This window comes from Macrotis lagotis, chromosome 8, assembly GCF_037893015.1.
Source record: "Macrotis lagotis isolate mMagLag1 chromosome 8, bilby.v1.9.chrom.fasta, whole genome shotgun sequence".
Taxonomy (NCBI): domain Eukaryota; kingdom Metazoa; phylum Chordata; class Mammalia; order Peramelemorphia; family Peramelidae; genus Macrotis; species Macrotis lagotis.
In genome coordinates this window covers 97,388,383-97,401,922 of record NC_133665.1, presented here as the reverse complement: position 1 = coordinate 97,401,922, position 13,540 = coordinate 97,388,383, and the positions used below count along the sequence as shown (strand labels likewise).

The 13,540-nt window shown below is 37.3% G+C and overlaps 1 protein-coding gene across 5 annotated transcripts in view; it reads left to right on the top strand.

Moving 5' to 3' along the window:
- CARD19 (caspase recruitment domain family member 19) overlaps positions 1 to 11,042 on the top strand; it is a 54,148-nt gene extending 43,106 nt beyond the window's left edge. For 2 of the 5 annotated variants that reach the window (XM_074197682.1, XM_074197683.1), the window contains exons 4-7: positions 6,603 to 6,662; positions 7,569 to 7,640; positions 9,234 to 9,296; positions 10,679 to 11,042. In XM_074197682.1, coding sequence (XP_074053783.1) covers positions 6,603 to 6,662; positions 7,569 to 7,640; positions 9,234 to 9,296; positions 10,679 to 10,794 — 311 coding nt within the window. In that variant the 3' untranslated portion in view covers positions 10,795 to 11,042. The remainder of the gene's footprint in view (positions 1 to 6,602; positions 6,663 to 7,568; positions 7,641 to 9,233; positions 9,297 to 10,678) is intronic. The other 3 variants (XM_074197684.1, XM_074197685.1, XM_074197687.1) reach the window with 3 other exon arrangements.
- Positions 11,043 to 13,540: the final 2,498 nt, after the last annotated feature.

The following is a 13,540-nucleotide window of genomic DNA, read 5'->3' as shown; positions in this document are numbered from 1 at the left end:
CATTGAGTCTCCTAGTTGCTTCTCAAGGTCTGTCTGATCAGCAAAAATTCAAAAATGGCCCTTCCAGCACTGTGTTCAACATTGAATATCATATCATTTATTTATTTTCAGCCATATGCACATGTATATTTTTAAGTTACAAAATTTCCTTCCACCCTCTCTTCCCACCCCCTCCCCTCAGCAGCTAACAGTCAGATTAGCATTGTACATACATATTTTTGATAAACATGTTTACAGATTAGTTATTTTCAGTATGAGGAATTATGATTAAGGGAAAAAGATACATAAGAGATAATTTTTATAAAGTTTTCATCAGATTCTGAAGGGTTGGGTTGTGTGTGTATGTGTGTTTTGTTTTGTTTAGTTTTTCTTCCTCTTTAATATTCCCCTTATGGACAATGGGTATAGCATTGTCCTTAGCCAATCTAGTATAGTTGTCCTAGCTCTCTGAATTGCTGAGGTTGTTCGTTGTTCATCTCACAATGTTGTGGTTAATGTGTACATTATTTTCTTGGTTCTGTTCCCTTTGCTCAGCATCAGATCCCATAAGTCATTCCACGCTTCTCTAGATTCCAACCATTTATGATTTCTTATGGAACAATAATATTCCATGGTATTCATGTACCTTAACTTGTTTAACCATTCTCCAATTGATGGGCAGCCCTTCAGTTTCCAATTCTTTGCCACTACAAAAAGAACTGCTATGAATATTTTGGAACATGTAGGACTTTTTCCCTTTTTTTATAATTTCTTTTGAATATAGTCCTAGAATTGGAATTTCTGGGTCAAAGGGTATGGACAGTTTTATGGATCTTTGGGCATATTGCGCTCCAGAAAGGTTGAATCTGTTCACAACTCCACCATCAATGCATCAATATCTCAATCCTTCTACCACCTCTCCAGCATTGATCATTTTCCCTTTTTCTCCTCTTGGTCAATCTGGTAGGTGCAGTGATATTAACAGTTTAATGTAGTTCCAGGACCAGTAAGACCTCACTATATCAGCCTGATAATTATCATATTATATTACTGGAATATTATATTACCAAGACAACACATATCAACTGTTTTTGTACAAAGCATAGCATATAAATCCAATAGAGATCAAAGTTTGGTTTTCAGGTTCCCCATTTAGAGTTAATATAGCAGACAGTTGATGATAACCATTAAAATCATTGGTTATTTCAGTACATATATCATCATCAGGGCTCTGGAAGAGTTCATCTAGGTTCTAATCCAACCCCATTTTATAGACAAGGAATCTGAAACCCAGAGGTCTTAAGTAACTTGGCCACAGTAGTGTAAGTAGTAAGGGAGAGAGCCCAGAATCTAAGCTTTGGTACCAGACTTCTGGCTCCAAATCTAGTCATCTTTACATTTCATTACCACCATCCTCTCTCATTTGTTTTTTATTTTTATCGTTTAAAGCAAAAATACATTTACTTCAAATAGAATGCAAAGTAGACCAGTAGGATTCAGTTCCACAGAAAACCCTTACCTCCTGTTTTTCAAACTATCTTCTACTCTGAGAGGATTCGAGTTCTGATATTCTATGTTATTTCTTTTTACCCAATATTATTCATTTAAAAAATAAGTTTCCAGGGCATAGGAGAGCTTAGGACATAGGGACTATGAAAGAACCGATGAGTTCTCACCTGCTCTAAGGTCATTTCAAGTTATGCCCAAGTTTATAGCAGCCAAATGTTATTTGGTTACTGTTCACCTTAAGCTCAGTTTTTGTCACTTTTTATTTCTTTAGATAGAGGGATAGGGGATGGACCTATTATAAGGAATTCTTTTTTTTTTAGGTTTTTGCAAGGCAAATGGGGTTAAGTGGCTTGCCCAAGGCCACACAGCTAGGTAATTATTAAATGTCTGAGGTGGGATTTGAACTCAGGTACTCCTGACTCCAGGGCTGTTGCTCTATCCACTGTGCCACCTAGCCACCCCTAGGAATTCTTAGATGAATAAGCTCCCTCTCCCATCACAGGTTGGCCCCTTCTCTGCAATTTAGAGTCCTAAATTACTACTCAGACTAATAGCAGAGAAATTGTAAATTGACTAGATATGATAGATGGGGAGAATGATGATGGATGATAAAAATGTAAGAAAGTAGAGAAAAGAGCAAAGAACCTCAAATGAATCTTATGGACATTTCCAGATTTGGAAATTGGGCAAATGACAACTGATGTTAATAACAATCCCAAGGCCCATGTAGTTTTGGTAGCATGAAATTTTTTTGTCTTCTGATTCTTTGAAGGTCATCAATGTCCCTAAAATTGGCCAACAGTGTCTGAATAAGAAGAAACAGAAGAGTTAATGAGTTATGGCAACTAGGTGGGGCAGCAGATAAACAATTAATCCTGGAGTTATAAGTGCCAAGTTCTAATGCAGTCCCAGGCACTTAGTGTGACTCTGGGTTCATCATTTAACCCCTGTCTGCCTCAGTTTCCTCATCTGTAAAATAGGAATAATATTAGCACCTGCCTTCCTGAGTGGTTGTGAAAAGGACATGTTTCTAAAGTGCTTTGCAAAACTTAAAGAGGTACAAATGCTTGGTGTTATCATCATCATCATCATCATTATCTTGCTATATGATACAGTAGAAATTATTCTGGATTTGTCAATCAGGGAACCTGATTGTTTAATACTTCTGTTACTTTGGAAGGCCTCTGATCCTCAATTTTGGCCCCTATAAAATTAGGAAATTAGATTAGAAGATTTCTAAGATCTCTTGTCCTTTCTCTCTTAAAATCTTAGGTTTACCATTTTCTTATCCAGCTCATTTTACAGATGAAGAAACTGAAGCAAACAAGGTGAAGTGACTTTCTCAGGGTCACATAACCAATGGCTGAAGGTGGATTTAAACTAAAAAAAAATGAGACTTCCTGACTCCAAACCTGGTGCTCTATCCTCTCTCGGTGCTCATGAGAAAACAGACTACCTTACAATTACAACTTTTACCTTCATATTTTATTAGCATGAGAGAAGTTTTTATTTGCAAACTGTGACTTAACTATTTTTATTTTTTTAATTTATTTTTTATTAAAGATTTTATTTCAGTTTTACAATTTCCTCCCCAATCTTACTTCCCCCCCACACAGAAAGCAATTTGTCGGTCTTTACGTTATTTCCATATTGTACATTGATCCAAATTGAGTGTGATGAGAGAGAAATCATATCCTTAAGGAAGAAACATAAAGTATAAAAGATAACAAGATCAGACAATAAGATATCTGGGTTTTTTTTCCTAAATTAAAGGGAATAGTCCTTGAACTTTGTTCAACCTCCATAATTCTTTCTCTGGATACAGATGATATTCTCTATTTCAGAGAGCCCCAAATTGTCCCTGATTGTTGCACTGATGGAATGAGCAAGTCCATCAAGGTTAATCATCACCCCCATGTTGCTGTTAGGGTTTACAGTGTTTTTCTGGTTCTGCTCATCTCACTCAGCATCAGTTCATGCAAATCCCTCCAGGCTTCCCTGAATTCCTGTCCCTCCTGGTTTCTAATAGAACAATAGTGTTCCATGACATACATAGACCACAGTTTGCTAAGCCATTCCCCAATTGAAGGATATTTACTTGATTTCCAATTCTTTGCCACCACAAACAGGGTAGTATGAATATTTTTTGTACAAGTGATGTTTTTACCCTTTTTCATCATCTCTTCAGGGTGTAGATCCAGTATTAGTATTGCTGGATCAAAGGGTATGCTCATTTTTGTTGCCCTTTGGGCGTAGTTCCAAATTTCTCTCCAGAAAGGATGGATGAGTTCACAGCTCCACCAAACAGTGTAATAGTGTCCTCAGATTTCCCACAATCCTTCCAACAATGATTGTTATCCTTTCTGGTCATATTGGCCAGTTTGAGAGATGTGAGGTGGTACCTCAGAGAAACTTTAATTTGCATTTCTCTAATAATTAATGATTTAGAGTAATTTTTCATATGGCTATGGATTGCTTTGATCTCCTCATCTGTAAATTGCCTTTGCATATCCTTTGACCATTTGACAACTGGGGAATGGCTTTTTTTAAAAAAAAATATATGACTCAGTTTTCTGTATATTTTAGCAATGAGTCCTTTGTCAGAATCTTTTGTCAGTCCTTTAGTTGTAAAAATTGTTTCCCAATTGACATTTCTTTTGATCTTGGTTACAGTGGTTTTAATCTGTGTAAAAGCTTTTTAATTTAATGTAATCGAAATCATCTAATTGGTTTTTGGTGATGTTCTCCAACTCTTCCTTAGTCATAAAACACTCCCCTTTCCATAGTTCTGACAGGTAAACTAGACCTTGATCTTCTAATTTGCTTATAGTATTGTTTTTTACATCTAAATCCTGTATCCATTTGGATCTTATCTTGGTAAAGGGTGTGAGGTGACTTAACTATTTTTAAACATTTCCCAATTAAAAGTCAGTTAATAAGAAAAATTGAAGTACAAAGTAATAAATTTTAACCTGCAATATACAAGCCTTTTGCTTGCACTTTAGGTTATATAAAATTTTTTAGTTGAAGATTGTAAAGTTGTTTGGTTTTTGTTTCTCTTTGTTTGATGGAGCCAGGTCACAGATTTTGTCCCATTCTTCCAATCATATGGATTTGCAGAAGGAGAAGGTGAATCTTCTCTCTTCCGGTTTTTCATTTTCACCACCTGATGGGAGGGAAAGTGGAAATGTTGATCCTGGGATCATTTAGGTGAAATGAAAAGTTAGCTCTTTTAATTTTCCTAAATTGATAGAGATGATATATTTACAGCAAAACAATATTTTAAAATGACACATTATAATGCCAAAGCCTCACAAATATTTCAAGTAATGTCATGTATGCTTCAGTTTTCATTATATTTGAGTTGTGAGAGGATGAAGGTGTTATATTTATCCACTCCAAATTTTTGATCAGCTTCATTTTGGAAAAACACAGCTCCCCAAGGGGAGTTTTCAGTGATCAGCATGAAAAAGAACTTCAAAGCCTATAACAGCTAAAGAGATTTTACTATCACTGGGGAGTCCAGCACTGGGTAAGAAAAACATGTCTGGGGTTGGAATATTGGATACATATATCAGCCTTCTTTTAAAGACATGGTATCCACAACCTCCTTGTTAGGGCTCTCTGAACTGGATGGACCTGGGATAGGCTTACTTTTTGTCCAAAGGAAGAAAAAAAGAACCCTGTCTGCCCTTCTCCTTAATACTGTACCCCACCAGGGCCTATGTTCAAACCCTTTTTAAAACAGAATCTTTTAAACAGTCTTTGTGACTGGCTACAACATGCTGTTTCATTGGGGCAGGTCTGGGGAGGGAAAGAAATGGTCATCTGTATGCTGTATGATCTGGATGAAGCTGTAGAGGGGCTTACTCAAGTTTTATAAATCCATATATTAGGGGGCAGCTAAATGGTACAGTGGATAGGGTACTGGCCCTGGAGTCAGGAAGACCTTATTAATTACCTAGCTGTGTGATCTTGGGCACATCACTTAACCCCACTGTCTTGCAAAAACCAAAAACAAATAAATCAAGAAATCAATCAATCAATAAATCCATATATCAAAGAATCAGATTTCATAAATGGATTAAAATAAACTAGAAATCTCTTGCTAATAACATCACAATCTGTCAATCAACAAGCATTTATCAAAAACCTCCGATGTTGTGCTAAGAGGTGAGGCTATGAATACCTTCACAAATGTTATGATTTCAGCTCCATTTCCTGACAGAGAAATGAGAAACCCACCATTTATTTTAGATTGAAGCACCCTAGCCTACAGATAAAGTGATAGTCTCATACTCAGTTTTCCTGAATGCTATGGTGGGCAATTGACTCCATTGTTGGGAATTATTTTGAGACATGCTTTCTGTGAAACAAATATTTCAACCCATTACTTCCCACTGGAAAATGTGTCAAAAAAAAGATTCCAAAACTTATGGAAGTTGAGATGTCCAGAAAATGCTTTGATCATAATACAACTGTAGCTACATCTGAATTTATAGAGTTTGATAGGTATTCTGTGCAAACAATTTGGTTATTCTGATGCTGTCAGACTAAGCCCCCTCAAGATAGACAAAACCAATTGTTATTCAATGTTGTTTGCTAACTTACCTTCGAAATTCTGATTTTGATTTAGGCCCCAGCTGTACAACTGTACAAGCCACCTGTCTCCTGGCCCGAGACTCAGGATTACAATAGTTTGTGACCAATCATAGTTATAGAGCAACAATGACTTATAGTCATTATTCATAGGCTCTCCAGCCTATGATCTTAACTCTGTATATATCTTGCAAAATTGCTCCAAAGCACTTTATTGTTCTACCTCTTCCTTTCTGCTTACCATGATTCCTGTTACTTAAGAAAGTTAGCATTTAGAGTAGAACAGGAGGAAAAGATCCAGGGCTCAACTTTCTAAGAATAAATGCTTTCTCCTACCCCAGTGTATGACACTACTGAGGTATCTTTAAAATGGGAGTTATTCATGTGATGTTTGATCTGAATTGGAAAAGCAATTATTAATGGTTTTCTTCATTCACTGTTGCATGACTTGATACCAAAGCACATGTTTTACTTCAAGTTCCAAACTAATGGTTGGTGTATTATTTTATTTCTAGAAACCTCAGATTCCACAGAGCTAAACCCTGACAAGGAGAAATATAATCTAAATGACAGGGGTAAATAAAACATATCAGCCCCTTGGAGGGCCTTCCACTAAATTCTTCATCTCCATCTACCTCTCTATTCATGTACTTCTAAAGTGCCAGTCACCATGGTGATGGGAAGCTGCTTTTTCTGGGTTTTGATTTATTCCTGAATAACAGGAAATTGTTTGTAGTTTTTCCTTATCTTAGCCATCTAAATTCTTTGCTTTTCCAGAAAACAAAGCTTTCTCCAAAGGGATAAATATATGTTTAAAAGTTATATTGAGTGGACTTTGTGTCTTCTTGGAAGAGGGGTGGGGTAGAGTAAAACTCTAAAAGCCAGTCAACTAAATAAGGATGCCTTTGGAAAAATTAATTCAAGAGACCAATATATTTCTTTTTTCCTTTAAGCCCAACCTCAGATGCTATCTCATAGTGTGTGAAATGGGCAGCTTCCTTTATTCATCTTGTGGGTTTGGAAGAAGATGGGGAGAGGCAAGATGGGGGGAAGCTATCTAAATTTCACTTCTCTCCCAATATCTTCTCCACTTTGGAACATTTCCTATCATTTAGGTTTGGGTTTCTACTTTGCTTTTGCATTGCCTAAAGAGAAGGGGCCAGATTTTCAGCCAGCTCCATTCTGGCCTTTAAATTTGTGCCCATCACTTTCCCATGCTGAACAATTGGTCTTCTAAAGCTTGCATTTGTACCAGTCTTGTCTCATGCTCCACTGTGCAATATGTGGGTGGCACTTTTTACTTCTAATAGAAATGCATGCATATCAATGACTTATGAGCCTCATTCTTTTCTGTAATTCAGTCCATACTAACTATGTGTGATTCTCTATTTTGATTCTTCTATCTCTGTAAGGAAAAGACTGATTCATGTAGGATCCATTTCTGATGATATCTTATTTATTCCTCTCTCTTTCCCTTTCAGGTCCCATGTTTTTTCTTGCTTGTTTCAGTGTGGCTGCAGGATTAGCTTTCTTGATTTATTACTGCTCACCAGGTAGGTTGGAATACTGTAATTTAATCTTTCTTCCTCCCTCCCTCCCTCCCTCCCTTCCTTCCTTCCTTTCTTTGTTTCCTTTTCCTTCCTTCCATTATTGCTCCTTCCCCCCCCTTTGTTCCTTTCTTCTTTCCTTCCTCCCTTTCTTCCTTCCTTCCTTCCTTCCTTTCCTACTGGAGGCAAGCAGAGTTAAGTGACTTGCTCAGGTTCACACCAATCTGAAGTCAGGTCCTCTTTACTCCAGGGCTGTATCCACTGCACCATCTAGTTGCCTCTGCCATGAGTTTAAATGAAATCTATTTCTCTCATATTTTATTATGAAACCTTAAAGTTCTATATAAATGTGAAGCACTTATTACTGTGGCATCCATATGTACAAAATGCCTCTGCTGAGCTCACCCAAACAGGTGGTGTGAGTCATGTGGACACAAAACAGATGGAGAATTTGCAGGAATTTTGTTCTATCATCCCAGCAGTGGAAGATATAGTGAAAGAACCTTCTTGTTTTGCATGGGATTCCCAGGACCACAGAATCGCAATGTTAAAACAGTCCTCTGGTCTTGGACTTTTGCAGGAAGACATGAAGGACAACCTGTGCACTAGCCAAATAAAACCCTTAGAACAGTGTCCCTGCTAATACTCTGATTAAGAAATGCAATCTACCTCCTTTTTAAAATCCTCATTTGTCAAACCACTCCTACTTTCTTCATCCCATCATTCTGAGTAGTCTCAGTCTCTGGGCAATTTGTCCAGTCCCACAGATATGACTCTAGGGACACATGTAGTCTAAAAGATGTCAGATTGGAAAGATAACCTTCAGGACAAGCAGGTTGCTGATGGGCCTTAGACCCTTTCAGTGTTTAATGCTGATCCAGGGTTATCAGTCTAAAGGTTCCTCACCCAGGAGAGCTGCTTACAAAATAAACACACAAAACTAAAAACAACTTTCAATCCTTTTACTAAGGAGAAATTAATTGTATTAAGACCTGATGAGTTCAAACAATGCTTTAATCTTTTTTTTAATGACAAGTAAAGTCTCCATACATTGCATTGTTCACCAGGTATCTATAATATCCACTGTTATTAGTGGGTATGTTTTCTATTCCGTGTGAATGCAGAACCTACAGGGCTTTCACCCCACCTTCATTTCAAAATATCTCCCTTTCCTCCTGAGAAAGACATCTAGTTTAATAAAGGCTAAAAAAGTAAGCTGGGGAAGAGAGGGGTGGGAAACAATTTAGGAAAACTAACTAATATAAAAACTGAGTATGATAGGGCATGCACTGTTCTGCACTCATAGTCTCCCACTTCTGTCAAGAAGGTAAAGAATTATATTTTCTCCTCTTTTTTTCAGAACCAAGCTTGATCATTATAATCACAAAAAAAGCATTGGCTTATTAATTGAACAGCTTAGTAATGTGGTATTATCACATTACTAGTACCATTAATCTTTAGTGACAAGAAACCGAGGACTATGCCCCTTTATAGGCATATCTTCACCCAGTGGAGAATTTGAACAAAGCAAACACAGAGATCCCTCCCAACTATGAGATTCTGTGATTCTGTGTCTCTCTAACTTGGTTTTCCTATCAGCCTGCAGGCGGCAAGTTTTGAATCGACAGTGCTGGGTCCCCAGTAGGTGCCAAAGGCCTACGAGTGAGTGAATAAATGGCTGTAATAAGTAGCTAAAGGGAATATAGTAGAGCAACACTTGGGTACCTTTTTAATAAGACCAATAAAAATGGACCAACAATGGCAGTGGGGGTGGGGAGGTATGGCTATTGAAATTGAATAAATGCATATAACCAGTTGGTGGATAAAAGCAAGTTCTAAATCCTACCTGGACAATAGAAAGTTCAATTTTGTTGTACCTGGTGTTTGCTGAGAAAGGTAAAATAAACTCATGAGATGTAATATTCCTATCTTGGACCTCATATAAATTTTTGTTTGCCTTCTCCATCACTGACTATGTATTATTTTGTATTCCAGTTTTTTTTAAGTATGTATCACAGTTCTTCCCCAACCCCTCTACTAGTTTTTCAGGGAAGGGATCTTGGTTTATCTAAATTTTGTAATCCACCTAATGCTTAGCACCATGGGTAAGGTCCTTAGGAATCACTTTGTAATGCTTTGATGAATTGAATCCAGGAGCTTTACCTGAATTGCTTGAATGTTGCAGTTAGATAATTTAGACTTTACAAAGCTCTCAAAATCATGTTTCCTGGTAGATTACCCAAGGAAGGGATTCTCTAGCCACATTGGAAATAAAGGAGCACCAGATCTGGACTGTCTGCTTCTATCAAGGCTTTCTTGAAAACCAAATGCATTGTTTTCTGATTCAGTTGGATTAATACAACTGGATAGTATTTATCCATCAGATTATTTTTCTCAAGTTTTTCCCCAGTGCCCTATAAATCATAGGAAAACTTTTAGAAGAGAATTTGATCAACACAGTTAGTGTTTCATGCCATCACTTTCTATCTTCTAGAGAATTCAACCTGAACTGTTCAACAGAAGTAGTTTCAATCCTATCTTTTGGGGGCAATAGTTAAGAGATTTGAGCTCTCCCTTAGAGTCTAGAAGATAAAAATGAGTTAGACAGTTCACTCTTTGGCTGTTTCCAATGTTTTCCAGTTTTCATCAGCCCCAAAGTTCACACCAGAACTAAGGCTAACTTCCTCTAGACATCTGTTGTTGTAGCCAATCTCTAAGAGGGACAGATCCATACTGGTTAGCCTGTTTAAACCAAACTATTTCCCTGCTCAGCCCATTCGAAGTGACCACCAGCCAACATGGAACACAGGAGTACAATGAAACTCCTGGCAGGTGGTAGCCATTCATCGAGAATGAGTGAATGATTTTTTTGTTCTGAAGAGAGGTAAAAACAGAAAGACAGTTTACATTAACCCTGATAAAGGCCACTATGATAATTGCTTAACATTCTTTTTCAAAGACTTCTCCCTAGGAGGCATGTCAAAGAGGGGGCTTTTGTCCTTGACATATTCTTTTGTTCTCCTCCTATTCCTTTTTTTTTTCAGATCCCAGAGTTCTCAGGGGAGCCAGAAGAGTGATGGGATTCTCTCCCATCATCATTGGGAAACATGTCAGCCATTATTTGTTAGCCTATTTGGAAAAAGGCTTCAAAGAACCATGAACCAAATGTGCTTCTGTCTTCTCATCTCTTGCTCTCTGATGGAGTATCTATACTTATACAGCATATAAGAAGTTCCTATACCAAAGATTGCCTGGCCTGACCTTGCTTCAGCAGTGACTGTATCATTGCGTGTGTATTACAAGAGTCAGCCCTGTATCCCCTGCTTTGTTGGTGGGAGCAGATCATTTATTTTTTTAATGGCTTATTTTTAAATATTTATAACTTCAATAAATCACTTTTAACTCAAACTTTAGAGTATGACTAACTATATCCAATACACAAAGTTTTAAATGGGAATGGGTCTTGAAAGTCTTTTTTTTTAATCAGATATTCATCTTTCTCTTAAAATGATGTAAAAGTTTCCTAAGGTAAGTAATTGTTTCTTACAAGCAGTTTTACAGGGATACTTCAAGGAAATTCCAATGAGCAGGACCTAACTGTCCTCCATGATATAGTTTTCAAAGACTATTGATGCAACCTGAATACCCCTGACTACTTTCTCATGGATGATAGCTCTAGAATAGATTATGAATTTATCAAAACCTGTCTTGAAACTTTTTTTTTATGTTTTTACCTTGAACCTCTTGGAATAAAAAATTCTATACATGGCTAGGGATAATTCAGTGTATGTTTTCATTTAAGATCATTCAAAAAATAATTTTTAAAAATTAAAATTTATCTGGTATGACTTTCATGCCAGAAAGTACATAGGCAAGACACAGTATAATGTATAAGATCATATTTGGAAGAAAATCAAGTGTGGTTCAGGAAAGACCCTGGAGATAAATGGAGGTAGAGAAACCTAGCAGTTAGACAAAAGTTAGAAAGAAGAAGTACACTAGTCCAAGATATGAACTTCAAACAGGAACAAAGCTCATAGGAGCCTATACTTAGAAATGGAAAGGTCTTTTGAGGTCCAATCTCTTCATTTTATAGTTAGAAAAATGAGGCCCAGAACTGATACTTAAAAATCTCACAGGTAGCAGATGACAAATTTGAAACCGGGTCCTCTGACTCCAAATTCAAAATTCTTGCCACCATACCCCATTTGGGTAGTCCTTTCAGTTGCTCTTTTGAATTATACTCTTTGAGTACAATTTTTAACTCTCATACTCGGCAACAAAAAGTCACAATCTGAATGATCTCATTTCCTTCTGTTCTTAGATCTTAGCTTCAGAAATCAGAGCAGGTAAAAAGAAACTGAACAGTTTCCCCTCCCACCCACCCAATAGCTTGTCCTCTTCTGAACTAGATTAGATGGCCATACCTCATTTTGAAAGGTTGAGTTAAAAAGAAGAAAAGACATCTTCCAAATCCCACTAGGCTTTGCTTTTCCTTTGCTAATGGGTTTAACTAGCAGAGAGAACTGGAAAAAAACTCTTAGTTGTGATGCTTCCTCTCCAATACATTTCTCAAGAGTGAGGGATGTGAACAGGGGTGGGTTAACCCAGAGCATAACTGCACTTCTAAAGACTTTTACAAACTCATCAAGAATTCTGATAGATGGTTCCTGGATAGTGCCCAGAGCAGGCGCACCAGGGCTTTGCCAAATGGTGCCCATCAGAAAGAACAGAGGCTATAGAGACAGCAGAGGCATTGGGTGGTGTAACAAAGAGAATGCTGGCCTTGGAGTCAGGAAGATCCAAGTTCAAATGTGACCCTAGACACATCCTAGCTGTGGGACCCTGGACAAATCATTTAACCTCTGCCTCAATTACCTCATCTGTAAAACAGCACAGAGTTGTTGTGAGAACCAATAAGATATTTATAAAATGCTTACACAGTGTCTGACACAGTAAACACTTTAAAATGTTATTCTATCTTGTAGCAGAAACAAGGTAATAAGATTTCAAGAATTTAAGTGTTTACTTTGTGTTAGACACTCTTCTGGGTGATATAAAAATAAGCAAAAAAGAAAGACAGGTCCTATCCTCAAGGAGCTTACATTCCAATGAAGGAAGACCTTACATAAAAAAGAAGTTGAAACAGGGCAGGGTGGGACACAATAGGGAAAAGGCATGGCAGCAGAAGTCCTCAGAGTCAGAAAAACACAGCTGGGAGAGAAATGAAACCTGGCTGTCAGGGGCCTATCAAAGTGGAGGCATCTATCTCTAAAGATAAGAAGAAATTCATTAATGGGAGAAGGGGGGCCAGCATGGCAGATCAATGTTCCAGGGTCAGAAGGCCCCAGGAGCTGTGAAGGAAGTTCAAGGTGAGAAGAGAGTTGAGCCCTGAGGAAAGTTCACCATTTTAAAGGACCAGTTCTATCCCCCACAATTTCAGTAAACATGTAAAGATTTCTAAATCAATAAAATCCAAGTGATAGGGACTAGACCTGGAATTTCATTGGAATCAGGAAATCCAGAGGAGGAAACTTCCAGAAAAAGCTTTGAATTTGAGTTCACAGGACTGAACTTTGAATCTTGATTTCTATAAGTATTTCTATAAGTATCATATGACTCTGGGCAAGTCATTTAAATTTTCTGGGCCTCATCTGTAAAATAAGGCAGATTTAGTTGACCACTATGAGTTCTTTTACTCTTATAATTCCATGGGTTTTGCTTTTGAAAATTCCTTGCAAAAAAAAAAGAAAGAAAATTCATTGCAACAGAAATTAAATAGTTTTAAGACTTTAGATAATTAGAATCCAGTTTACTCATAACAATGAATTGTAATTTTTTTCACACTAATTTTGTGAGCAAGTGTAAAAATTCAAGGTGGTATCAGAGACCTTATCCAAGAATCA